Source organism: Anopheles marshallii, chromosome 2 (assembly GCF_943734725.1).
Source record: "Anopheles marshallii chromosome 2, idAnoMarsDA_429_01, whole genome shotgun sequence".
NCBI classification, from domain to species: domain Eukaryota; kingdom Metazoa; phylum Arthropoda; class Insecta; order Diptera; family Culicidae; genus Anopheles; species Anopheles marshallii.
The window spans coordinates 7396873-7424480 of record NC_071326.1 but is presented as its reverse complement, the minus strand read 5'-3'; the positions used below and the strand labels follow the sequence as shown (position 1 = coordinate 7424480).

The 27608-nt window shown below is 48.1% G+C and overlaps 1 protein-coding gene across 1 annotated transcript; it reads right to left on the bottom strand.

The window, feature by feature from the left end:
• Positions 1-1025: 1025 nt before the first annotated feature.
• Positions 1026-24501, bottom strand: LOC128709868 (unconventional myosin heavy chain 6). Its single transcript, XM_053804903.1, has 14 exons — positions 24295-24501; positions 23968-24150; positions 20771-20833; positions 11474-12568; positions 10188-11356; positions 8827-9348; positions 6937-8227; positions 6634-6863; positions 5059-5236; positions 4033-4981; positions 3410-3916; positions 1920-2221; positions 1392-1835; positions 1026-1328 (listed from the first exon to the last, which is right to left on the bottom strand). Exons 1-14 carry the CDS (start codon positions 24499-24501, stop codon positions 1026-1028), a joined length of 7443 nt encoding a protein of 2480 aa, XP_053660878.1.
• Between the last annotated feature and the right edge of the window lie 3107 nt (positions 24502-27608).

Below are 27608 nucleotides of genomic sequence, written 5' to 3'. Positions count from 1 at the left end.
TGGTTGATGGTGCATATAGTGTGACAGGTTTGAAAAGGCATCAGAACAACAATAAATAGTATTTCAGTAATACAGCAAAAACGACAGGGTTTGGTGGTTTGGAAATGAAGGAAGAGAGAACACATACATATTTGTAAATAATGGCCTGAGTCCCACAGTTTTCTGTTTGGCATGTTTTCTCCCCCTCACACGCACACGCAATTCCTCCAGCGGGGGGAGGAATGCTTGCACCGGCAAGAATTGGAGAGAAACGATACCCATCACGAAAAAGGATGGTGAAGAAAAAAGTCTATACAATACACTAAAGTAAGCCTACATCACAAAAGTAATTACATACTACTCATATCAGATAAGAAAAACTGGACAACATGTCGTTGTAGTCCCTACTAAAAACCCGCCACTGAATTGCATCTCCCCGGGTTGTAGATGGGATGTTAAGTTTCTAGCGGAAGTACTTAAGAAAAGGACACAAGCATATAAACGCTCCTAGTCTGGTTGACATGTAATGTATCGAGCCCTAAACTAAACAACGCGGAACGCAGGCAATGCACTAGACAATTTCCTAAACATCTTACCGCCGTTACCATAACGGAGGGTTTGCTAACTCTTCCCGTGTTAGCCACTGGCTACCTCATTAACAATAAGCAACGATTCTGTGTTAAATATGATTTTTTTTATCGGTTTTTGGTTTAATTGCCATCATTCTATTCCCAGCAGCAACGGATTGTAGGACTACTCAAAAGAGGTGTACGGAAAAGTTCGCAAATTGATCTCCTTCCTCCTGCTCTACCAGCACGAATGTGGACTAGGCTTTAGCGTACGGGGTTACTAAATCGTCGCAAACGACGTTGAGATGCTGCTATCAGGGGGGAAATGTGTGCGTACGCAACGTACGCTTACGAACCAGTTTTGATTTAGATTATCGTGTTTGATTTTCCCGTTGTCGATTAACGAATAAGTCTTCCTCGGAGCTGTCCCTTAAATCTTAGTGCCTTAGTGGATCCGGGCACGTCAGTCGGGGTGATTTAGCTGGGCTGTGGTGCCACCAGTGCGGCACTGGACTGACGCAACAGCATCGATGGTGGTCGTTGACCACCCTTACGTAGATCCGTCCCGGTCCCGACAGCACCTCCAACACCTTGCTGCTGAACCGGAAGATGCTGATGGGGTGGCGGAAGGGGTTGGTTGTGCGGTGGCACTTGTGGGGCAGGTGGCGGTTGGTTAGCACCGGACGATTGATTTTCCTTCTGCGTGTCATCCACGTGCGTTTGCTGCTGCCGCTGAAGCACTTCCATGTATTCGCGTATAAGGTTTGCAATTTGGAAGGCCTGAGGAATAGAGAGATATCATTACGAATATTCGTGTCATGGGTACACCATGTCATGACAAACCTGTGCCGTGGTAAGGATAACCTTCGACTGCTTCTTATCCGAACCGGTGATGATCATGAGACAGTTCATGTTGGGTGAGAACGACAGTATCGACTGATAGTCGTACGTGCAGAGCGTGTTGCGTGACCGGTGTTCGAGCAGGTGCAATCCCTTCTGGTCCACCGCCAGCCAGAGCATCCGTGGCCAGTTGGAGGTGAACGATTGCATCACGTCGAAGATGGTGGCCTTATGGAGGGGCCAGCTTTGGATGAGATTCAAGAAGGATTTCTTCGCCTCTGCCGGTGTCGTGCCGCGCAAACTCTGATGATGCATGGCCACACTGTCGCGCGGGATGTTCGGTACGAAGCGGGGTGGCAGACAGTGGGCAGCAATGGGCCGATAATCCTGCACAATGTCCGAACTGTCACCCAGCTCAAGTTGTCCTTGTAGAGCAGTTAACATAATCTATCGCAAGGAGAAGAATCGGTCAATTTCCGAGGACTCCAGTGAGAGAACATCATTACACAACGCAAGAAAACAAACACTTACAGCCTCCATTTCGGTGATGGGAAAACGTTCGGTACGCAAACCGTGTAGCACCTGGTGATAGAGCAATTCCTTTTCGACGGGATCGTCCAGGTTCATGTACTGATCGCAGAACAGATGCTTCTTGAACAGAAACAGATGATGCTGCCGGCGGCAGGCGGGCGGTAAGTTGGAGCTTTGATTTTGCTGCACCGCCTGGGCGGCCGCGGTGCGATACTTTTCCCATTTCGACATGACGTCAGCAACCTTTTCGTCCGGCAGTAAGCTCCGTTCCGATGCTCCCAGCACTTCGTAGATAGCGTACCCTGTACCAGCACAGAGCCCAACGAACAGCCCCCCCCCACACACACACACACATGGAACACATGGAAATGAGCGATTAGTGCACAAGCGAAACCGGCACGTCAGTTAGTAATGCGGTTAGATGTATGTACTGCGGGTAACTCCCGAAAGATTTGTGTTCGTTTAGTATCGTAAAATGTAAGTGATCAACACTAGCAGACATGTTGCAGAATTTATTCTTAGTAGCATCTTTAGGAGTAGAATTCCCAACATCGTTATTCTAGAGAGATTCTCCTTCTAAATGTTTGCCATAATGACTCTTTAAGCAAAAACTTTGGAAACTTAAAAAAAAATTGGAAGCTTAAAAGCTTTTTAAGAAGGAACACCTATACTTGAAGGAGCTCCATAGCTTTTTAATATAATACAAGTGCACGCGATTGAACTTAACAACTTTTGAGGGGAGCAAAACGAGTTTTCTCTATGAAATCTGGTATTAAACGACGTTAAGAGATGGCTTGCTAAAAGCAAACTAGAATGTTTTCTTGCGTGGTGAGCTAACGCTAACGCTGTTTAAGTGCTGTTTAAGGGCTTACGAGTGTTGCTTGTAAGCTGATTTAAATGCTACGGATTAGTTGTACAGAGTAATTTAATTACTTGAGGAGTTCTATCGATTCGTTAAGTGTCTGCTAGTGTTAAGCTCTCTTATTTATCGACACCACAACCTCAAAAGGTCTAGGTCTGCTAGTGTAAAGGATTTATGGCTTTCTTTGACTTTATTTACCCGTAAGCGGGATAGTCAGTCGTGCATATGAGGGATTTTACTGGTCCGGATTTTGGACCGGACCTGTCGCGTGAAAACCGGCGCCGCTACCAATACAGCACCGGATCGCCCCAAAAGCACTTATCAAAACTTGCTCCAAAGTTTAGGGTTTTTTTTGTTCATTGATTACAATCAATTCTGAATGAAAATTGCTTTTTGAACAGAAAATTTGAATTAATGTGTTACTGGACTAATAACTCTTCTAAAATAAATCAAACTTTAGAGCAATAAATATTATCGTAGACATGCAAGTGTCTTCTAGAAGCTTTTTAACATCCACAGATAAGTGTACTTAGACCGTTTGTTCGCTTTGGGAAATTATGCTTTCCATAAGCCGTCACACAAAACCCACACATCTTCACTCGCACACAACTTCCCACATCCCACTTACCGAGTGCATTTTCCTGAAGTCCGATCTTCTTCTTCACGATTTCCATCACCTCTCGAGAAGTCGAGCTTGGGTGGAACTCGACCGAATGATACTGTCCGTCCATAAAGTGGAACCGCGCGTAGATCGGTCGCCGGTTGATGGTGCAGATGATTTCCTCCCGCGACGGTGGCCACTGGCGGCGCCGGGTGCCCTGCGTTTTGAAGAAACATTTCTCCGCAAAGCGTGCATACTTGCCCTCCTCGGTGATGAAATCGCTAGCGCAACGTTTCAGATGTCCTAGCAGATACTTGCGCACCACCTTCTGGGGTGGCAGTATGACGCTACAGGCGAGTGATAGTAGCGCCCAGTGGCGCAGATTTACGCGTGAGTTAGGATCGGGATGGTCGGTCGTTTGCTTGATCAGCTGCAGATACAGTTCGTTCAGCAGCGACTCCTTGCGCATGCAACGATCCATGATCGACTGTATGAGCGTAATGTGTTCGTCCTCTGCGCGCTGAACTGTTTCGCCTGGACGGCCCCGACACGTACGGGAGATGGAAGGCGGGAAAGGGAATGATAGAAGTGGAATCGTTAGCATACGTTTTAAGGCGATGTTGGAGTGATGGGTCTACCGTTACGCTTACCATTTTGCCCGAGACCGGCGTAGGTTAGAATCGAATTGAACACCTGCAACATAGCCTGCTCCTCCTGATCGGGCAGCTTGCTAAGGCTTTGGGGCAACGCCTGTCGGCTGAATGCCCAGTAAGCGTGCGGGAAACCTTTGTACGTTTCGCCATGATCGTGCACCGGGCTGCCATGTTCGGCGCGCAACTTCTCCAGCCGATGTTTCGACAGTCGGCGCAACGTGTTGCGCAGGAAGCCACCGCTAGGGTCCTGCGGTTTGCGCAGTATCTCCGCATCGACCAGGTGTCGCCGGCAGACGACCAAATTGTGGTGCAGCCGGACGCGATCCTCGTTGGTGATGCCTTTGCTCTTCTTCGGCGGTACCTCGTTCTCCGTGATCCAGTTCGAAAGGGCCGGATAGTACGACACGATCAGCGAACCGATTTCGTTCTTCTGGGCCGTCTCAAACACGAAGCACCGTTGCTGGTCGGTGCTGGTGCTCGTGTGCCGGTTCAGACTGATCGTGATGAAGCTGTCGCTCGGATCGAGCATGATCGATTCCACCTCGGCGTAGCGGAACTCGTACAGGACGAACTTGTCGTCCGGCTTGATCAGTATGATACCCTCGCAGTTAACGCCGAGTATCAGACTGTTGCCATAGCTCCAATAGCCACGGTAGGACACGGCGAACATCGTCGTGCCGTACAGTGGGTACTGCATGACACACGACAGGTACAGCACCTTCGCCGTTAGCTCCGTGCGTCCTGAACCGTACTGTCGATGAGCTTGGGCCAGTATCGGCACCCAGAACTGTTCCTCACGGGTTTTCGAGATGCGCTCCGGCAGATAGCTCGGCACGTCCGAATAGTACTCCGGTTTCGGTTGGTTCGACGGATCGCCGAGCGCAACCTGGGCCTGTAAGCCGGCCAGCTGCAGTGCAACCTTCTCCGAGACCGGGAAATCATCGCACTGAAGTAGAGAAATCAAGAATCCATCATTAGCCTGAGGTTAACCATCTTGCAGGGTGTATTGCGGTGTATGCTTACCTTCACTACGCTGTACACGGCCTGTGCGTACAGCATGTTCACCTCCACCGGATCCTGCGAGAGTTCCCGCGTACTCTTAAACAAACGCTTCTTGAACACGAACCGATTCTCGCCCGAACCCAGCGTGGTTGCGTTCTTGCGCAGCGTGGAGCTGGACGCGTGGATCTTCGTCTGCTTGCTGTCGAATTCGCGAGTCACCGGAGCGCGGAAAGAGAAGGGAAAAGAAACGAAAACCCAGATTCAGAAACAAACTGTTCCCCCACTGAGCAGGTGCACTGTGCTTTTGTGTCCCTACAGAAGACGGCAACCGTCCGCGTTCAGTTTTACCGCGCGGGTGGTGGTTCGTGGACACAATGTCGTACGATTAAAATTGTTCTGTCAATTTCCCAGCGTCACGTGGTTGGTTTGCGTCAGGTGGTGTAGTACTTGGGCAGTTTTGTGCTCATCAGTTCCTCGGGCAGTTTCAGATACAGTACGATCCGGTACGCCCGTCGGTTGACTTTTTTCACTATGTTCGTCAGACGACAGTCACGGTCTCGTCCACTGAAGCATTCATGTTCGTTTGTGCGTGTTTTATTCATTCGAGGACACGTGCAGTCGGTGGCAAACGTTTGTTGCCGCATCGGATATAGCCGGGAAGAGTGAAGAAGAAGAAGCAGTCCATGGTACATTATTGGTTCGCGTTGTCTAGAAATGGTTCGGGTGGGCTTTGGTGGCTATGTACACAACCTTGTTCCATTCTAGTGTATATTACCATTAATACTGCACGCCACACTAACACACACACACGGGAATCACATGATTTTGAGTTATAAAGATGATGTTGATGATGATGATGATAATGATAGTCATGATAATGATAGTTCCTTCAAAATATTACCTCCTGGAACAACAACTCTTCTAGATGAATATTTACATCAAATTGTGCAAAGAAATTCCAGCACATCGTCATTGGACTTCGAAAGAATCTTTTTCGTCCTCAGTTTCATTATCCGAAACATCAAATTAGTGTAGTGCTTAATGAAGCTTTTGAGAAAAGTCATTAATATGAATCTTTAGCGAGAAATCATTCAAATCAAGAATTAAAGACGGAGAGGGAAGTGGTTTCCATAGAGAACAAGCTCCTTGGAGGTCATTGTCATCCAATCCTTTAATTCCTTTAATTTTAATGAATCCAGATTCATGAACCTGAATAAAATTTACCAAAACGCCTCTCGACACATTATTTGTATTAACAGAATCACTATAAAACAAGACAATACATAACTATATCACAGCTTGAACTGGCCTTAAACTGTCAAATGTCACTTATTGTGTCCAATACCGCCAGACAATCACGCTTTGTTAATTTAAAGTCAACACACCACTCAGTTTTCTGCTGTACTTGCCGTTTACATCCGTTGTCGCGCATTGTTAGTTGTACCTATGGGAGTCTATAGATCTGCCGTCCACGGTTTTAGTCAGTCAGTAAGGTTAAGATGTGAAGCTGTCCCGCCTGAACTGAATTCCAATATCCGTTCCCCAAGGTCACACAGCACGCGTAAATCAAACACCCTGAATCGAAGAACTACTTACGCTTCCCAGGCGGCTATAATGTCGTACAGATAGTCGTGCGACTTGACGTGCTCCTCACCGTCCGGGCGCGATTGATAGATCGCCCAGCCCTCGATATTGCACAGTCCAAGCTTTTCCGCCAGCTTGGCCACGGCATCGCTTGCCGTATCGGTCGGATGAACATCGATCGCTTTGGTGCGTCCATCGAGGAAAAAGAACCGGCACACAATCGTACCGAGCCGTCGCATTGCCTACGGGTGAAAAAAAAACATAGCCATTTAGACGAAATTGTTCAACTGATAGAAGGTGTTCCTTCTCACTTACCGCAACTTCCACGCTCGACGGTGGATACTGGCGACAGCGAACCTTGGTGTTTTTACAATTATCCAAACACCACTGCACGTACTGGCGCAGTTTGCCTTCGAGCGATTCGAGATTCTTCTTCAGGAAGCTTACGAAGTACCGGAAGAGCAATTTGCTCGGCTGGAAGGCGACGATCGTAAGACACAGCAGCAACCAGACGCGGTCGGTCCAGTCGACGCTCGGGTTGTTTGTGGCCTGCCGCATACACTGCACGAAGATTTCGTCCCGCAGTTCTTCCCGCTCAATGCCCTGCCCGATGATGAACTGGATCACCTGCAGTTCCCGCTCGCTGTTCAGCTCGCCGCGGATGTACTTGCACAGGTCGCGGAAAATGTTACACGCAATCGTCACGTTTTCCGGATCGTACATGTGTATGTGGGAAGACGGGATGGTCGTACCGCGGTAGTACGTTATCATCTCGTACTTCGGCACCATGTCGACGGATTTGCGGCCTTTGCGTGTTAGTGTCGCCATGATCGTACCTTCCGGCGATCGTTCGTGCGTGTTGTAGAAGCTTTCGGCAAACTCGAGAATATCGTAGTACACGTCATCCCGCAGGAGTTCCTTCTCGCGCTCGGTTATATCCATTTGCTGCATTTCCTGGAGCTTCTTCTCCACGCGATACTTGCGACGCTGTTCCCGTTCCGCGAACGGATGGCCACCACCCGTTGAGGAGGCTCGCGAGCTGGGCCGGCTGTGCTTGGGCGAGGACGGGCTCATCGGTCCGTTCGGGCCGGTTCGCTGGATCGGACTGGCCGATCGTATGACGGCCGGACTCTTCGGGCGTAGCTTGTGGCCAGCGGTTCCGTTCTCGAGGTGAACGTACGCGTGACTAGGTGCGGCATGTGCGTGGGGCGGTGGCTGTGGTGGCGCATCCGATTGGATTGGATGGGTCGCACTCGGTTGGGGCGGAGGATGATGCATTGGGGCCTGGTGGGCATGGGGCGGCGGTACCGGTTGCTGATGGGCATGTACCGGTGGTGGAGGCGCGACCGTTGGATGATGCTGCGATGGAGCGACCGGAATCGGCGATGGTTGATGTTGCGGAATCGGTGGCACCTTTTCGTGCGCATCTAGTGGTGGTGGTGGAAGCTCCTTCAGGTGTATAACGGCCTCATAGATTGGTTCCTCGTGGCGCCGGATATGATGCAGTGTTGCGGGATGGTGTGGCTGGGCGGCCGGCAGTGTATGGTTGTTGTTTTCGATCGGTGGCGGCGGTGGTGGCATTGTCGGTTCTGGCAGCGATGGAATCCTGTGTCGAAAAGGAAGTAAAGTTTTTTCTTATTAATGTTCCATAAAGCTCCAAAAGGATTCGTTTTGGATTGATCTTGTGAAAGAAGTGATTCATGATTTTTTATGATTATTCGAATCGAATGAATGACGCTGAGTCGCTTTTATGAAGCTTCACGAGTCTTCATAAAATGAATCTTTAGAGAGTTGACTGGAATCAAGATTAAAATGACTATAACTAGAGTTTCATCAAACATCGAAATATAGTCGTTAAGTACCATAGAAACAAGTAATTTTATATTCATGATAATTTTGCTCTTGAGAAATTCATGAATCTTCAGCATTTTTTAAATCTTCAGGGTCTTTAAGCATCCTTGAAGAGTCGACTCTTTAGAGATTCATTAAACTTTGAAAAGTCGCAAGTAAGAGTAGCTTTGCTCCTGAGAGATCCTTGAGAGAGAAAGGGAGAATGTTAATACTCTTGAGAGATCATTCTTCATCAAAGAGGAGTCGACTCCGCATAGATTAATCAATCTTTAAAGATGCGATTCATGGTACAAATGACTCAACATTGATGATTCATACGACTCTTCACAAAAGATAAACGGCAATTGTTCTTACCCGCCCATCGGTTTCGGTGTGGTCGGCTTATTGTTATTAATCGTATTGTTATTGTTGTTGCTGCTGCCAATTGCATTGTTGGTGCCATTCACTAATGGACCACCCTTCAGCGTGGATGCAGCCGCAACATTATTGTTGCGTTCGCTCGTCAACCCTTCAATCTCCTGCTGTATGACCGATTCCAGCTCCACGTCGAGATCTTCCACCAGATTGTCCATCTTCTCGCCGATCTCGTCGATGATGGCGTTCGAGTTCGCGTTCGGCTGTACCTCGCTGAGGAAGGCAAACAAATTGTCCAGATCAACCGAATCGTTGCTCTGCAGGCTGGCGGAACCGGCACCCTTGGCACCGCCCGGCTGCAGGGACCCGGACCCCTTACTATCACACCCGGCCGGTCCGTTCTGCTGCAGTGAGCCTTGCGCTAGGCGGCTGTTATTGTTTGCGGCATGCTGTTGTGAGTGCAGTTTCGAGTTTATCTGCTCGGCCATTTGCGACAAAGCAAGAATTTCTTCTTTCGCAACCCTGCGGGGAAGAGTGGTAGTGCATTAGTTTCCGGCACGGCAATGTTAGGGACGGTGGTACAGCACTACAAACTATTGGGTGGACGTGCACTACACTAGCCACTAGTCATTTGGTGTCGCTAACTCTAGCAAGCGTACGTACACAGACGGACACACAGAGAGCGCAAAGCGTACGACGAATACAACAGAACATTACAAGACACTACATGTTAAAGGGCCGCGGTACGGCCCACTCACCCGTTTCCGTGCCCATATCCGGTACTACATATTAGCATGCTTATACAATGTACGAAAATCAAAACAGGGGGTTTTGTTGGTCGGTTTTGTTTGCGAGCTCGTTTCAGTTCGGGGAGGTTAGTGAGGATAAACGATGGAACATTAATGCGGGAGGTTCGACAAAATGGTAAGCGAGAAAAATGCAGGCAGCATACGGATGTTCCGGCAGCCCGTTAGACTACCACTAACCCATTACAGCGGTTGTAACAATCGAAAGGGAAATTAAAAGTATCACCAAGGTAAGGTTTGCAAAGCTGAAAGATGGTTGCAAATGGGACAAAAATGGGATATTGTAAAGATAGAAAGAGAGAAATAGAATGGAGTATGCTAATATGCTAAAGGTTATGCAGAGATAGACGAAAGAACCGTACAAAAATATGCTTCCATTTCAATCGATGGTTACGCTCCACGTCCAAAACAATCAAAAACCCAAAAGAAAAAGAAAAGATCCTTGATGTACCAAACTACACGATCACAGCAAAATACCCGATTACTACTACTACTACCACTACTACTGTTGAATCGCGAAATTGGAACCAAGCCCAACCAAGCCCAAGAACAGACCTTTCGCTTTCCTCCAGCGCCTTCCGATCCGCTTCCGCCTGGGCCGCTTCCCGTTCCCGACGTTCCGCTTCCAGCCGTTCCCGTTTGCGCATCTCCTCGTCAACCCGGCGCATTTCGCGCAGTGCCGTCGCGACTTCGCGCGCAAACACACCCCGCAGATGGCTCTGGATGACGATGGCAGCGCGACGCTTCTTCAGGAACTCGATTCGCAGCTTCCAGCCCTTGTACGCGTGCTGTATCTTCAGTGCGGCCGTACGAACCCGCCTGTACTGGCGCTGCTGGCTGTACCGCTTCCAATTTCGCTGTATGACCAGTGCCTTCGAGTTGATCACCTGCTTCCGGGCATCCTCGAGCGGTTCGTGGACGACACTGCGCAGGAACACCTTGGTGCGCCCCATCTGCCACTCGGTTGGCGGAACGTTCAGCTCGCGTACAACGGCCAACGCTTGATCCTGGCTGGACATGTTGCGGAACCGCTTCGTCAAACATTGGTACTTTTGCACGAAATCATCGAACGTCAGATGTACCGGGAAGCCTTCACGCCGTATACGAATGATGTCCAGCATGCCGAGATAACGCAGCTGATCCAGCACGAGCTGATCGTCGTAGTCGTTCGGCAGTTTGTCGGAGTTTGGCTTAATGCAGCGCACGTACCAGGGGTTAGTGCTCTGCAGAACGTCCACCAGTGCTTGCAGCTGCTGCCGGAAGGTATCGCTGACGGTTAGCTTTCCCTTGGAAGTTCCACGCGATACCGTGCTCGTCGCAGACGATGCCGATTGGACGTGCTGTATCGAAAGCAGATCCTGGAAGGAGGCGATCTCCTGCACGAACGTATTCATGCTCCGACTCATGTGATCGAACAGGACGTCCTGCTGCACGTCACGGTTTTTATCGACGAATCCCTTGACGGTGTAACTGACGCATCCCGCGTAATGACGAATGCCAAACTCCGACTCCCAGTGGCGTCGATCCTGTCCCTTCACGTAGCTACCGTTCGACTCGAACTCGCTGTGCAGATTGGTGAGATACGCAGTGTCTGACCCCTTTGGCATATGGCACTGTTCTGTCAGCAGCTTGAGTATGCAGCGTGGCGGCTTCTCGATCAGCTCTAGACATTGCGTGTTATCGGTGAACTGGATGTGGGAGAACCGAATCTCCTCTTGGCGATACTGGAACGAAAAAAGAAGAGATGGGAAGAGAGAAATAACATACGCTCGCCGCTACTTAAGAACGCAGGTCCGTGCCTGCTGGACCGTAAACTACAACACGCGGTTGTCTATACGTACAATCTCTTGTTCCAGCGCAAACACGTAGTGGTTGAAGAATTTGTGCAGCTTCTCGTTCGTGTAGTTGATGCACAGCTGCTCGAACGAGTTGGTGTTGAAGTTCTCAAACCCGAAGATGTCCAACACGCCCAAAAACCGGGACGCATCCTGGCCCGGGTTGATGCACGTGTTGATATGGCTGATTAACCAGGCGAAGGTGCGGGAGTAGAGGGCCTTCGCCATCGCGTGCCGATTTTCGCCCGCCTCCTGCAGCTTGAGCGGTATCTCGGTAATGTTGCCGCGCACATTGATCTGCCGCTTCAGCAACACCTGCACCAGGTCGGCTTCCTGCAATCCCAGCAGCTGTGCGACGATCTTCACTATCTCGTCATCCTCCGGTGCCAACTCGCACCGCTCCCCGTCGACGTCGGCAAAGTTCAGATTGCCCAACCACATTATGGCACTCAGCACACGGAATATACCGTCGATCAGTGGCTGGGAGATCTGCAGCACGTTGAACGCCAACCGCAACGCTTCAAACCGTTTCGATTCGGTGACAATCTCGAGCGCGGATTGGTCGGTGCCGGCATCGCCGGTCCCACCGGACGAGTTCAGATATCGATAGAACGACGCATCCCGGAGATGGAGTGCCGCCGCCAGCTCTTTGTTCGTTGTGCCCTCCGCGACCAGCTGGTACAGCACGTGATAGTTCCGTTCGCCCGGGCTCTGGAAGGTGATGCGCGACTGCTCGAGCAGATAGTCCTGTATGATGCAACCCTTGATGCACCATTTCGAGTCGAAGCACACCTGCATGAACTTGCCGAACCGGGAGCTGTTGTCGTTGCGGATGGTTTTCGCATTGCCGAACGCTTCCAGGATGGTGTTCGCTTCCAGGATCTGTTGCTGCACCCAGGTCGATACGTCGCACGTGACCGAGCACAGGTACTGCAGGATGAATTTGGTCGTTTCCGTCTTGCCGGCACCCGATTCGCCGGATATGACACACGATTGGTTCGTGTTGTTGTCGCGTATGTTCCGATAGGCGGCTTCCGCCATCGCGAACACGTGCGGTTCCAGCAGGCCCAGCTTCTGGCCATCGTATTTGGCAACGTATTCCTATCGGAAGGAGAGAAAAACGAAACTCATTAGTGTTAACATCTGACAAAGCTGCAATTACACGCACGCTGCTGACAGCCATCTTTGTGACAAATCTTTCACTCGTCATACTCGCACGCTTCCCTCCGTGGTGGACAGTAGGTCAACGAGGTAACGAGTATGTACAGTATTAATGCAATGACCTACATTCGTAAGGGAGGGGACGAAGTTTGCCACCTTGTCGAAGTTGCGCAACGCTTCGAATGGAAAGGAAGAAATCTCATTTACCGCCCGGAAGTGCTGCCGGCTGTGCGGCAAGTGGGGGCCTTAGCATATTACCAACGTTTGGACGCATGTTGGAGGCGGTTAAGACGGCGATAGAATATGACGGGCAGACATGTTTGACCTCAATTTGTTGCACTTAGTGCAGGTTGATGTGAGCTTTTTCGTGCAATTTCCGTTTTTGTTTTGACATTTATGCTATTTAGTTATCGAAAAGTAAAGAAAACGGCAAATTCTAATGAAGTTTTCTTTGCAATTATTTTTCCAACGCACCCATTTTCAACACGATCCAGTGAGTTTAAAATGAAATTGATTATACAAACTGGCCATCACTCACTAATTCAGTTTTGCTTTTTAATATCTGCTTTACATTTGTTTTCCATTTGTACAAACACATTTTCCACACTTTTATTTCCTTGCAGTGCATCCAGACGGATATAGTTGTTATCATAAAACGATGAAATAAATAATTTAAAATTCAAAGCAACATCTTAAAAGCAATGATCATTATTCAAATAAACAGCCTTTCCAGCCCGCTCACTTTCGGTGCGCTTTGCTTTGCTTCAAAAGCGCCAAAACGACGCTGGCCATAAAAATCTTTCAACTGTAGACAAAACCACACACACACCCACACACACCTGGGAAACAGATGGAGAGGAGAAGGGAATGGGTTTTCCCTGCGAATGCACGAAACGTATGCTACGCATCGTTGATCCTACAGCCTAATTTTTCCCACAATTAGCATGCGAAGGAGGACGCCTCGGGAAGTTTAAGACACTCACTACGGTCAGAGACGTCTTACGGACAAGATTTCCCCTTTGCTGGGTATGACATATGTTGCGAGCTTTTATTCTCCCTATTCTTTCCCTTTTTAGCTTCCTCTTGAGAATGTTTGCGATGAGCTGCGGAATCCAAAACAATGCCCATCACTTCCGAGCTTAAGACACCGAGAAAAAAACGATCAAAAACACTGGAGGATAGAATTGTGACTCAACCGGACATCATTAAGCCAGGCTTAAGTTCTTGGCGTCCAAAACGCAACCCCTTACACCACTCTTAGCGATGCGTTGGCACAATACAAAAACACACGATTTCACTCGCCATTCTCGCGTGGCGTGAAGCAAACAATCTCGAGCATGATGTTATCATGGCAAATGAATATCTCGCAATGATAATTTTGTTTCATTTGGCACGGAGCGCAGTGACGATGCGAAGGGAAAAAGTGTTACGGTACCCCCATTCCGGGGCCTCGAAGAAAAAAGAGGGAACGCCTCAGTACCTTTCGGGGGTTGCGTTTGCAAATTTTAAAGCAAAAGCGACCGGTTTGGATGTTGCTGAGAGATTGATTGGATGAGATTGCAGCAAACCTACTCTTACTAACGCACCAGCTACGACTCGATCGTCGATAGATCTTCGGCACACCCGAGGGTGAGTAGGGATTCGGCCGATAAGCGAATCATCCAACCGCCGGGAGCTTTTCCATTTCAGCCCTGAAACAGTAGAGCCGCGATCTTGCACCGAGAAATGGCCAGCAAATCCCAAGGTGTGTGTATCGATAAAATTTGTGAACTCAATGCACCAATAAAAAGCCCACTTTAATAACTAGCTGATTGTAATCAATTAACTTTTTCTTCTCTGTCCGCTTTCGGGCAGAGAAGCAAACGAAACAAAAGTGCGCGATGTGAAGCTGGGCTCGTTTGTGTCCCTGAAACCAGCACACACCGAACGGTGGGTGGCTTGTGGGTGGACGCGCCACAGTTTTATGCTGCAAGAAAAATGGCACTTTCCTAAGTGAGCCAATTAATCAATCAAACAATCGCAACGCTGCACTGCATCCGAAGGTCCACTGTAGTTTGGCTGCTGCCGGTTTTTATTCGGCACCTTCTTATTTTTGCTTTAAGTTGTTCGCGCCCTGTTGATGTTGTTGGGGTTTTCAATTGGTCATTTTTTTTTTGCAATAAACTTCCGGTCATAAAGGATTGACGGTGAGGCGTTGAAAAGATTTACGGCTGGAAGTTGCGAAACGAGTTACGGAAATGAAGACGTAATGTGTCGTTTACTGGATTGGATTGGGTGGCGAAACATCGAACTACTCTATTTAAGGGAGTTTTTTTTTAACGAAATAATAAGACAAGAACTTTATTCCAGATAGAACAATATAAATATTATATGAAGGAATGCTTCCGGTGTGTGAATGAGGGAGTGACCAAAAACAAAGACTTAGACACTCGCCCTACGTCAGGCCAGCCAACGGGGCGCGAGAAATTCTACTGCTGATCTCATTGTGCATGCCGGTTATGTCGCGGTACTGGAGACACAAGTCGTCGCTAGGAACGGAAAGAATCTCCACCCTACGTGACTGTCGTCACAAGAGACTACCGAAGACCATACCTGTTACATTTTGGACACACCGCTATCGACTGTATGACGACACCGATTTTACCATGCGATGGACAATAGGCGAGTAGGCTGATCACTCAATGAAACGGAAGCACTGGCCAATACGATTGCCTTATGCGTAAGGTTTTAGGGCCATCGTGATCGCATGTGAGGGGGTGCGCGCTTATCCGCCGGGTAACAACAATAAAGCTTTATTGAGCATATGATTTTAGCAATTTAGTCTTCAATCGACAGTCGTCGGCACAATTAGCGCCACCATAATAACCACCCCTCGGTGTCACAATGGGGTAATTGTAATCATAACGCACGTAATAGTGTAAATCATGCGGCACACGATATGTTGGAGTTTGAGGACAGTGTTACTAATTGCCGGTACATAATGATTTGATGGTACGAAGTACATCTGTGCTAAGAATTATGTTTTTATAGTTTCAATTTGAACGATTTCAAGCAAAGATCTTTTTTTTTTCTACGTTGGTAAGATCACAGCAGATAATCTCAATCTCAAAGTTTGGATTCCTTGCAGAACATTAACTATTTCATCAACTACTAATGATTCCCCACGAACTCAACTACTTATGTGACACCCCAGCGTTGATCTTTTATTAGCCACGGCAATGATCTACAGTGTCCACAGTCAAATCAAAATATTCAGATTGTCATCATAAGACAAATTCTATCGAATCTGATGGAACACCTACTCCAAATACATCGTTTCTTCATCGATTTTAATACCGCATATGACACAATAGCCAATGTGAATGTCCATAATAGCGACCCAACGGGTTATTATGGAATCAAATCAGATCTTGGCATGTACTGAGAATAGCGCCACACAGTTTCTACATACAGAATATCTGGTGCGACGAAGAAATCTGAGATTATGGAGAACAATAATCCAGTGCTCCAATGCTCACCTACTATTCGCAGAAGGATTTCTCTGATATAGGACCTTAGATTGGACTAAGGCTGAGGCTCTTGAATACAGAATACCCTTTTCTGAAGCTGAGATTATACAAGTCAACAGTTGTTCCAGTACCTTAGGTACCTTAGGTATGAGTTTGATTAACAACTCAGTTGTTGGACCGATACTTCAAGAAGTATCTTAACAAAATGACTATGTCCTTCTCAAAACTCTATACTTGGTGAGACAGTCAGACAGATAAGAGAAGTGGAAATAACATGTCACGTCGTATTTGTGGGTCTAAGGCGAGATTTACTCAACAGAGAACATGTCACTGTTGTCCAATATAAATGATACCCAGATCTCCAGTGTATTTCACAAGTTTAATGCGTACATTTACCATACTTGGTGTTTCTACCAATGGGGTTTGTAGTCCACACGGTTTGTAGCATAATGTAATTAGAAAAATAGATTTACCGAGTCCATGGAAAGATCCTTTCAAGTTACTGTGGGAATAGGTAGAGGTAGATGTGGAATTATGTTACAGGCATAAGATATACAAGCTGGCCGGTGTTTGATTTTGTGCTAAAACCAAACTTCCTGTGGTGCCGATAGAACTCGTCCAAAGCTGCTAATGCCTCGCGTCTAAAACCCATGTGTCAATCATGCAAGGTAATTGCATCCCGGCGCTTTACATGCAAACCGCCAACCGCGATGCATGTTTATCGATGGCGTGGGAAATTCTGTCACGTACGGTGGCCCTTTGCCAACGGTCGATTTATTTGCCCGTTTTCCCCCGGGGGCATTCTTATCCGGTTCGGTAATTAAAGGCTGTTCGCGGCGAACGTGTGCTACCAGCAACGCGGCAATGATGGAGTCTACCGTTTGTCGTCTACGGCTGGTAAGTGAAGTGATCTTGTCTAATCTCGTATGTCCGTGGGAAAACGGTGTGTTTAGAAACGTGTATAATTACCCCACGGGTAAAGAACGGTGATCATGCTTACCTGCGATCACTAGCGATCTTCGAGACGTTTGGTAGGAAAAGCCCAATTACATCCCATCGAAGGATATTTCCCATCGTAATATGTAAAGTCCGAGCAGAGAACCTCCATGGGCGTTGACGTTTTTTGTAGAAATTTAGAAACTCTTTTAACTTCGCATCCTACCACAGCCACAACAAGCCATTGAAATGTGGAGTCACATCAGCATAACGAGTTGAGAACCGGATAAGTGACGTGCCTCCTCCAGGAACTGGTGTCCAAAGCAATAGAAACCGTTCCAGATCTTTTTCCGAGGTCTTCGGCATACAGACACACCTTTACTTATGGGGTGGTACAATTCGATAGAAAGTAAAACCAGACGAAATGGAAAGTTTAATCCGCATCATCTCGATCCGTCTGCCCCGAAAAAATAAACCCAAAAGCTGGATCTCCCACATCCGTAAAACATCCGCCTTCCCCCCTGACTGGGGTGCAGGTGACCACAGTTACCGCCTCATTTACACCACTCGGCTGATCTGTGTCCGTGTGTTTATTGTACGTGATTTTGCAAAAACAAACCAGCAGATAAAGCTACCAACAAAGCAAACAAAAAAAAAAAAACCGTGCCAAAATTTCACCCTGCCCCAATCAGGTGCGCATCATCACAATTCCGGTTTCTATCCGTGCAAATAGTGTAGCTCCACATTTTCCGCCCCTCGGCCACGAAAGCGGGGATCATAATCATCGATAACTACGGTAATGAGGTAAGTCAGCTTCGTACCGATAACGGTGCACTGAAGTTGGCCCCGGATTTTGAGGTGCACGAAAGCGTTGCCTGTTTGCCTCAATTATGCGCGATAGCATATTATTCCGCGGCGGAATGATGTTACCACGAGCGAACGGAGCATACACGAGCCCGGTAGAAGAAACCCGACGATCCACACACACACACAGGCTGACGTTTGGTAGCGGCGTTTTGGTCGTCGTCGTCGTCATCGTAGTCGATCGATTGAATTGCGAGCCAGGCTGGAATCGGATTGTTGGGTGCTGGTGGAACTTCCGACTCCCAAATCCCAACCACCCCCTGGTGATGTTCGGGAGAGGATGGAGGTTGTGCGCTACTTCATGATCGGGAGAGATCGAGCGAGATGCTCGATGGAAAACAAATTTATTTTACGTAATTACTGATGCCGGGCACTTCGCGCTTTTCACACTGCCACAGTTACTTTCCAGGGAGGGGGGGGGGGCATTACTTACACGTAAGCATCCTTCTTCCCAATGGTCACCAAACCGTGGGCAGGTGAAGATTCCCGGAGTACTCGCCCCATCTCGCCCTCTTCCGTCCGGTTCCTCTTTCGTAACTCGGTGCGTATGCACTTTTCTTTCCAAGAGGAAGCACACACAGCCAGCTTCAGTTCATGCACCAGATAGTCCATGAATTCGTCCCTCTACGGCCTCATCCCGCAACCCTCGCCGGACATTCGGTGGTGGAGAAAAAAGAGTACACGACGATGAACTATGACGATGGCTACTCGCGTTATTTCCACTTTCTGGCCCCGGGCCGGCCAAAAAAGGCCAATATCAACACACACAAACTGGGAAAAAAAGACCCGCGTCGAATCTGGGTCACACCGAAACAGATGCTTGGCAGAGGCCACCGAAAGCGTTGGTTTTTCGACCGGGGGGGAGGGTGGTTCGCACACTATCTAGCATTGGGTTGAAAATTATCCACAAAATAAAAGAAGAAAAACCACCACTGGAACATCCGTGAAGGCAAACCAAATCCCGAAAATATGGGGACTGCACCGGGGTGAAGATGTGTCGAACAACCCGTGGAAAAGTATACCGATTAATCTCTTCATATTCCCCCCACTGGGCAATGGGGAGGAACTCGCTGCGGTGAAGCAGGGCAGGCTCCCCAGCAATTTTTGGGAGGGTAAAAGTGAAAATCTAGGCTTTAATACGGCGAGGGAACAAAACGGCAATGCGCACCGAGTTCCTCGTGGTCTAAAAGCGGAGCAGCGCGTCGTTATGTTTATGTAGGCGTATATTAATGGAGTTTTCCCCCCTCTCCGGTTGGGGTTTGGACCGGAGGAAAGAAGGAAAAAGGTTGCATAAACTGTGCCCCTACCCTCCCAAATCCGTGTATGTGTGTGTGTGTGTGTGTGTCTAAGCCTTCATTACGAAATCTTTGTAGAACATCAAACGCAGATGGTGCTGTTGCTCCCCGGTTGCAGCTGCATCGTCCAATGAAGCGCAACTAAAGCATGCCAGCCAAGCCGGCCGCGGGTTAGTTTTCCGGAGCATTTGGGGAAGATTTGTGAACCAGTAGTGTCTTAATCGTTTTCGGGTACGGTCTAAACCCGTCCGACCGCCGCCACTCATTTTCCCAGCACAGTGGCCGATTGAAGATCATAAAAATTGAATGATGGACTTAACTCCGCCGCAACCGCTTAAGGATGACTTAGATACGGGAAGTAGCGTAATAGGAGATTACGACGTTCCTGTAAAGTGTCGGTTATTTTATTACTGGTTCGGCTCTTTGTTTTCTTTTCCTCCAGTAAAACTCAACCTTTTTTTTTTGACACTGAGGGAATGTGAGGGCGTATGTTTGCCGGACAAACAATTATGACATAAGCGTTCCCGTGTAATAATTGCTTATTGTGAGCGTAAATGTTTCGCGCTTCCACGAAACTGGCGCTGTTAAGATGAAACATATTTGGGATTGTTTTCGGGGATGACAGTTCAGAAATGTCATCGGATGTAAGGTTTTTTTCCCCCCCGGTTCTCAGGTCTCACGCAGCACGGTCACGTTTTACCCACGATTCCAGAGTTCGCTGCAACGGTCAGAAGGTCGGGATCGGTTCAAAGACCTTTCGCAGAGGTTGATGAATTTATCGACCTCCGCTGGACAGGAGAAACGAAAACAAAGAAGCCAAGAGCGGACATAGCACACACGGACGACAAATTCACTCGCCGTGTCTGCCTGTGTGTCGTAAACATTATGCTACAAATTCCAACGCCGGAGACGGCGTTTTCGCGGCGCGGCTTCTAAATTTGTACTTCGTTCGGATAAGTTCTTTATATCGTGTCCGCACGCTTTCCGGCGATGCACGAGGCCCAAGCGAATGAAATGGAACGGTAATAATAAAAAAAAAAACAAGAGCAACTCCGTGTCTCCGTCACGCTCATAACAATCATCGTTTATGATCGTTGATCGTTGCACTCGATGAAACGGTTTCAGTGACGCCGTTTATGCTTCTTCGCGCTACACAACTTTACGTTGCATTGCTCTCGTCGGGAGAGTGAAAAAACTGCATCAGCATGCTGTTACATAATCCCAGAACGGTGCATCGGGAGCTGCCGTTGGGAATGACAACCCGACACACCAGCGCGTAAGCCATTTTCCATCATGATCTTCGCCGTCGAGAACGCTGGCTCGCTTCGCCACACTCGCTGCACATCAAACGACCGTTGCAGCTAGCTGGGGAAGCAAATTTATTGCCACCGATGTATAAATCACTTCGGTTTAATGGTTCACCACCTCGGCGTACCGGGTGGTACCGTGCTTTCCCGTGGGGGAATTTGTTGGACCAGGACGCAACAAAGCCTTTTTCGGCCCTTTGGACGGATGGATGAAATCTGTAGTGCACTTACCTGAGTGTAGCATTCGATCTCTTTGTACGGGTTGACGGCGATCAGTATCGATCCGGTGTACGTCTGCAGTGGTGAAGCGGGACGGGAAGAATCTTTTGGTTAAGGAAAATCTCTGTGTCACGTTAAGCTGCATCAAAGACGAAAAAGAAAGCTGAAAAAGAAGTTCGTCCCAAAACATTCCCAGTTTGATGGTGAGGATTTCCTCTTTTGTTGCTTCTTTTTGGACGGAATAGTCCCAAAAATTAAATACCGATTTCGTTTTCTGGTACGCCATTTACAAAGCACGTGTAACATAAACCAGAAGCATTATGCAGCAGACAAACAGAGACGAAAGGGGGCGCAATTGTCGGGGGGAACTAATTTGTCACTTTGGGTTTTGAAACAACGAAATCGATCTTGTGCAGGGGAAATACGGGGTGAAGAGTATTCGTAGGTTCACATTCTTTCGTGCCTTCGTGGTATGGATCCGTATCTTAAGTAGCATAAAAGACATGACACGTGTCCGCATATCTTCCATGATGCAGTAAACTTATCTAATTTAAGAGCAGTTGAAACAGGCGAGATAGAATCGTCACAACAATCTGCACTTCATCCAAATAAAGCGTCCAAATCAGTGCTTCAAACACAAGTTTGGACAGGTCAAAATATTAAAGTTTAATTTAAATTATTACTGAAAATGTTTAAAAGTAAACAACTATATTCATGGCATACAAATATGGCATATGATTTCTAATTATGTATTATCGTTATCGAAACGCAGTCAAAATTTTCTCTCTGTCCGGATTCGTCTTTCGATAGCTGTAAGTAGCACACCTTAACATAACCCAAAATATGTGCTATTTAAATTACTCCAAGCCACCAATGACTTCGTTTATGCTTAATATGACAAAAAAAAAAACCGTACACAAACGATGTTTTGCAATAAATTGTGCCAAAGATGTGATATCATCTGGTTTCGATGTCATAAACAATGATTTAGTCTCGGAGCGGACAAAATTTAAGGAAAGCAATCAATTTACAATTTAAAACACTACTTATCCTACTTATCAATACTTATTTTCAAATGCAAAATCTCACATTTCTGAATAATTACGATATCATCTGGTTCCGATGTCATAAACTATGATTTGATCACGGATCGGACAAAATTTAACAGAAGCAATCAATTTTCAATTTAAAACACTACTTATCCTCATAAATGCTTATTCAAGTGCAAAATCTCACATATCTGTACAATTATGATATCATCTGGTGCAGATGGCTTAAACTCGTTTATCTTGTTATCTGCTTTATTTGCTAGTTGAAACCAATCGAATGCAAACCCCTATGTTACAAGCACCCGTACTTTGTTAACATTTCCTATAGTTAATCTACATAACCAGCCTTTAAATAGTAACTTAAAATGGCTCTTTAATTGACACATGCACACTCCATAAAAAAAAACAAATGCAACATCAAACGCGGGGTGCACTTAACAACATTGTTTATGCATTTCTGTTCCGTCGTCCGATCGGCAAAAGGAATGCGGGCACACATATCTTCCGCGCTGTCACACGAACCGGAACGTGTAGAGGCCGCGTGTGGGCGTACAAGGGGGGGTGTGGGGATGAGGGTTAGTTTAGGCCGCTACCAATTAATGCTGGATTCAAAGTTTGGGGCGTAAATTAGTGTCGCGTGGGCATCAAAACAGTAAACCCCTTCGACCGCATAGCCCGCGGGCTTCCAACTGGATTGGCGTTGGTGGTGTTTTATTTGACTTATGAATTTCAATCCCCCACCACCCGTTTTTGATTGTTTAGCGTTGTGCTCTCGTTTTGGTAGGCTTTTTTACTGGGTTCGTATCAGTGTAAAATGCAGGGCACGTGCTTTTAGTTATGTTGCGGGGTGGTACAAAAGTTCATCAACCAGCCGGCAAAGATCTCTCTCCCACACACCAAGAAAAAAATGCCACTACTTTATAATGGATTGGGACAAACCGCACTATCGGGGTACGATGAGTCAACCATTTCTCAAGATCAAAACACTACCCACCTTAGGTAGGGCGCCTTATCATCCCCACGTGGTGCAGCGGAATTTCCACCGCATATCTGTCAGGCTTTTAACGGTATCGAAACCGCGCTCCTTAAACCCGTTTGCCGATCTGCTGATTCACGGCATGCGGGGCATGATGAGTCATCGGCCGAGGGTCGTCGTGATGCTGGGATCTTTTAACACGATCGCAAGGTGCACAATCAATGGCTGATGGACGACCCGGATTGGTCGCGTTTGCGCATTATGGAGTTGGAAACAGCAAAGCAAACTCGTGTGACGACGAGCGTGTGAGAGCTTTCGAACCCAGCCATCGAAAAGATCTTTGGGGAGCTTCTTGCCCAGTTTATTGATTTCGGAGTAAACTATTGTCAATAAAAGTGTAACTGGTGATGGGTTTTGTAAATTCCACTGCGATGATTCATCGAGAAAAAATGGTTGGTCATCGTATCGCAGATTCGTTTCCCTCACCTGAGTGCATTCCTGTCCGTTTGGCCGTCAAGCAGGTTGGTAATGGGAAAGAAAGGCAAAAGAATAGTTTCTTCTGTTGGGTGAAGTTCATTTTACATACCACCAGCCACAGCACTGCCCTGCCAGAAGCACAACATTCAGCTGCGTATCATGTAACAGTCGGAAACACCAGCAAGCCTCCGTTCCGAAACCGTAGCCAAAGATGCGTAAAATGTGTTTTATGTTTATTACACCACCGCAAAGAGCAACCGCATCCACCGTGGGTTCGGTGGGTTGAGCATACCCGAAACACAACACCGCACACACACCGAAAACAATTAGATGCGCTCGTATTTGTTTTCAAATTATAAACCACCGTGGCATCATTTTGGGATCATTTTTATGGGAGAAAACAACATCTATGCTCCATGCTTCGGGAGGGGCCATTCCGTCCTAAAACGGTGGTGGTGTAAAGGCATGAGGCGCTTGTAAGAAGTTTGACGAATTACTTCACCACCGACGAAACGGTTTTATGACTATTTCCCTCAGGAGATACCCTCTCCTTCTGTAATGGAGCTCTGGTTTTTTTTCAATCCCTCAAAAGAATAGAAAACGGCTGGAAAGAGGATGATTAAAAGTTGAAATAGCAGCACGCGAATCGGACGGGATTAGATATGACAGATGAGGTACAGTCGTTTTTTTGGTTTGTAAAAGGATACATAAATTTGGTCCCGCTCGTAGCGCACTTTCAGGTTGCGGTTGATGCCATTCTCGTCAATGTCCGATATGCAGGTCATATCGGGGACGCCCTTGTCCGGTGTGGAACCGATGCGACCTGAAAAAAAAAGCAATAAGAGAATATGTTTAGCCAACTTTAAAATTGGAAGAGAAGAAGCGTTGAGCTGTAAGTGAGCGGAAAACAAGCCGAATAATCTTGTGCCAGGTGATAAAAGTCAACGTGTTGCGGTTATACGATCTGTCAACAACGGCGTAATAAGCTTAGGCTAGTAGCTGGGTCTGCTCTAGCTGCCCCTAAAAACACTCACCCGGTACCGGCACAACTTGCCGGGTACGTGCCATCGACCTCGCACGTGGTAGCTACACCATGCCAGTTTCGATGGCACTGGACCGAGCGTTGGTCCGTTCGTTCCGTTCTGCACATCAGCACCTTCATAAGCGTTTGCGGCGGCATTACAGCGCCGTGCAACCAAAGAGAACATCGCCGACCAAGTCATATGCGCGCCCGCAGTCATGCTCCGACGGTTGCGGCCGGCCGGGGCGGGTGGTTTCTTGCCGTTTTGTTTTCGTACGCGTCCAGAAAACCAGTTCCACGGCTGGCAGTTTTGTTGCGCGATTCTATTCCTATCGTCCCCCTGTTGCATCCTCGTGTGCCGTGTGCTGTTGTGCGAAGAACGGCACAGCGGCCGACGACTGCAGAAGATGTGCCCGCAGCAAGCCGGTTTCATCTGCACCACACGATTTTATTCCATCGCTTGCCATCCGTGCTTTATATAAATAGCATTGCACACGAAACATGAATGGAAGCAGCCAGCAAGATCAACCAGCAAACGGTCGCCCTGTGGTTGGGTAGACGGTGGATAGGCGAATTCTCTTCATTTTTCCGCTGTTGTCTCTCTATCTCTCCAGAGCACACTCCGACACGCGGACGGAAACTGAAGGCAATGGGCTATCAGAAGGGAGGAGATGCCCACCAGATGCCACCCCGGTACACTGGCTGCGCTCTGTTCAATCATTCGAGACAAAAGGCAACTCGGGGCGTTTTTTGCGGCAACCAACCCGTTCCGAAAGGTTTGTAAAGCGGAAGTACTTTACGAGAACATGGACCGCGTGGGGCAGGGCAAAGTGGTTTTGCAAATGAAAAGCCTCGTAGCCGTGCGGGACACCTGTCGTCTAGACATGACAGATTGATTTTGCTTGTGTGATCTGCTCCGGCAGCGAAATGGAGGCAGCAGACCAGTCGGTGAAAGAGGTGAGTTCTGTTCTGTTTGTCTTGTTTTGTCTGGGACGATCCGGGAAGATCTATAAATATGGGCTTTGAAGAGGTTCTTCAATGGAATTCCCAACACTTTCACCACTAGCTCCAGAATAGTTAATCTAATAAATATTCCCCAAAAAAAAACGAATTCCACAGTGTCCAAAAGTGAGCTGTCAAAACTAGTTTAATAAACCCCAGCTGTCAGATTCCAAATGATTAATGGACGATTAATCAACTGGAGATGGTAAACATCGAATTAAAACTCCATGTTAAGGAAGGATTAAGCCTTTCTGGAGGTAGATACAACTCGCGTTCCCAAAAAAAACCGGTAATATGCTCAATAAACGAGCCAGCAATTTATGTCTCCGTATCATATCTAAACGATGAATTGGGCACCTTCGTTGCGGGACCTCCTATATAAGGTTTCCCCCAAAGCGCGATGAAGAAATACACTAACGAGAGTCTCATTAATCCATATTGTATCGTTTGCGGCAAAGCAAGAGCAGAACAAAGAACCATTTAATAACCATTCGATATGCCTTCCAGTTAATAAAGGGAGACCCCGCGGACCCCATTTCTCAGTTGCGCTCCGTTCCTTTGTCGGGGAACTGCTTGTGCTTCGTAGCCGCAACCGGCACCGGCACTGGGTCAAAGACAAGATAAAATTATCAACGGCAGCAACGCTTTGTTTTGGTTGCCCATTCTGGTTGCCGATTTCTGGGCACAGCTGACCTCAATCCCGGCGTACCGAAACGCGTGGAACCGATTCGGCATCTCGACGTTCGGCTTACCACGAGAACAGCGTCCGTGACATGCGACCTGATTGCTACGCGGCGAATGACGAAACGCGTTTCTGGCAGGAGGCCTTCGGGGGGTACCCCCAAAATAAAAATCCCATCAAGACGTCGAAGCTGTCCGGGGCGTGGGGAGAGTTCCAGCAAGCGGACCAAAGATAAACCGCCTGCACCGCCTGCCCCCCCTGTTCTTCTTTTACGGACGTGCGGGACCAACGGCAATGGGTGCGAGAAGGCGCGTGCTCACCGATAAACAAGACGCGAACGGCGTCTGACGGACAGCTGGTACAACAACACGGCTCAATATCAACCGTACCAGTGTGTGCTCGCACGGGCACTGGACGAGAAAACGAAAGCGTGATTGATACAGCGTCTTAAGCAGTGCCCCAAACCCAAACCGTCCCCCCCCCCCCCCCCCCTTTGATTGCTGACACTGCGAGGAGTGTTTTCGGTGACGTGAGTAGCATTTCAATTTTGGCGCAAAAAGCCACCAGGCCGTTGAATAGGGGTTGGGCTTTTCGAGCCCAAGCTCGGTTCGGTGGGGACCAACCTTGATCTTGGACTGTGTGCTGTGTGCCTTTCAACAAATTAAAATACAACCGACCAACCGTCCGAACGGTAGCAGAGAACACAACGCCTCGTTTGACTGGCGTTTCGATTGATGCAAGAAGGAAACATTGTGGCCGATGTAGCCCAACCCGCGATCGCATATATCACCCGGCGGGATCGCTACATGCGCCAGCGACATGACAACCGTGCGCATGAGACTTTTGCTAATAATGCGCTGTCAGCGAACGGATACCGGTAGGTAACCTCACCGATACACTTGAACGCTGCTCAATAAGTAGCATTCGCCGTTTGCTTTCTTCACACCACGAACTGCTGCTGGTTGGAACGCGGGGTGCGAAGCGACGGTAATTCATTGCCGCGACCGACCGGCAGTCGTCAATTGCTTGGGGCGAGAATTGCAGCGAGAATTAGATAACTGCTGGCGTATGCGTCGACCGAGCGGACAGTCGAAACGTGTCAATCACGGTCACTCGGTACAGCTGGACGGTAATTTATGGTCACGGGCCTTCCCGCACCCGTTCCGCAGGGAGCAGCAACTCCGAGCCAAGCCATGTAATGTCGGTGCGCTTTGGGGTTTCGTTGGAGATAAGGATCTGCTGTGTTCTGACATCTGACCGGGCGGTTCCGAGATGTTGCAAAAATCTGGAGCTCGTGGAGAACGTTTTCGAGGTTCACGTGGGACGCCTTCTGCAGACAGCTGCAACAGGCGCCGTGGTCGCGCACCACCCGTTGCTATCGGGGTCGGGAATTAATTGGCCGGTAATCAGCATGGGTGCATGCATATGACCGAGCCGTGCCGCGATAAGATTCAATTACGTGACATAAATTGATACAAACTGTTCCATAAACAGTCACTGGCGGGTCCCCCCCAACCGGTCCAAGTTGGGTCAATTTTAGGAAACCCAAGCCTCATGTCTCATGGTGGCCACCAGTATGATAAACGAGCCACAGAGCTCTGCCTGCCGAGACGAGACGAACGAAATATGGGCCCGTGGACGAA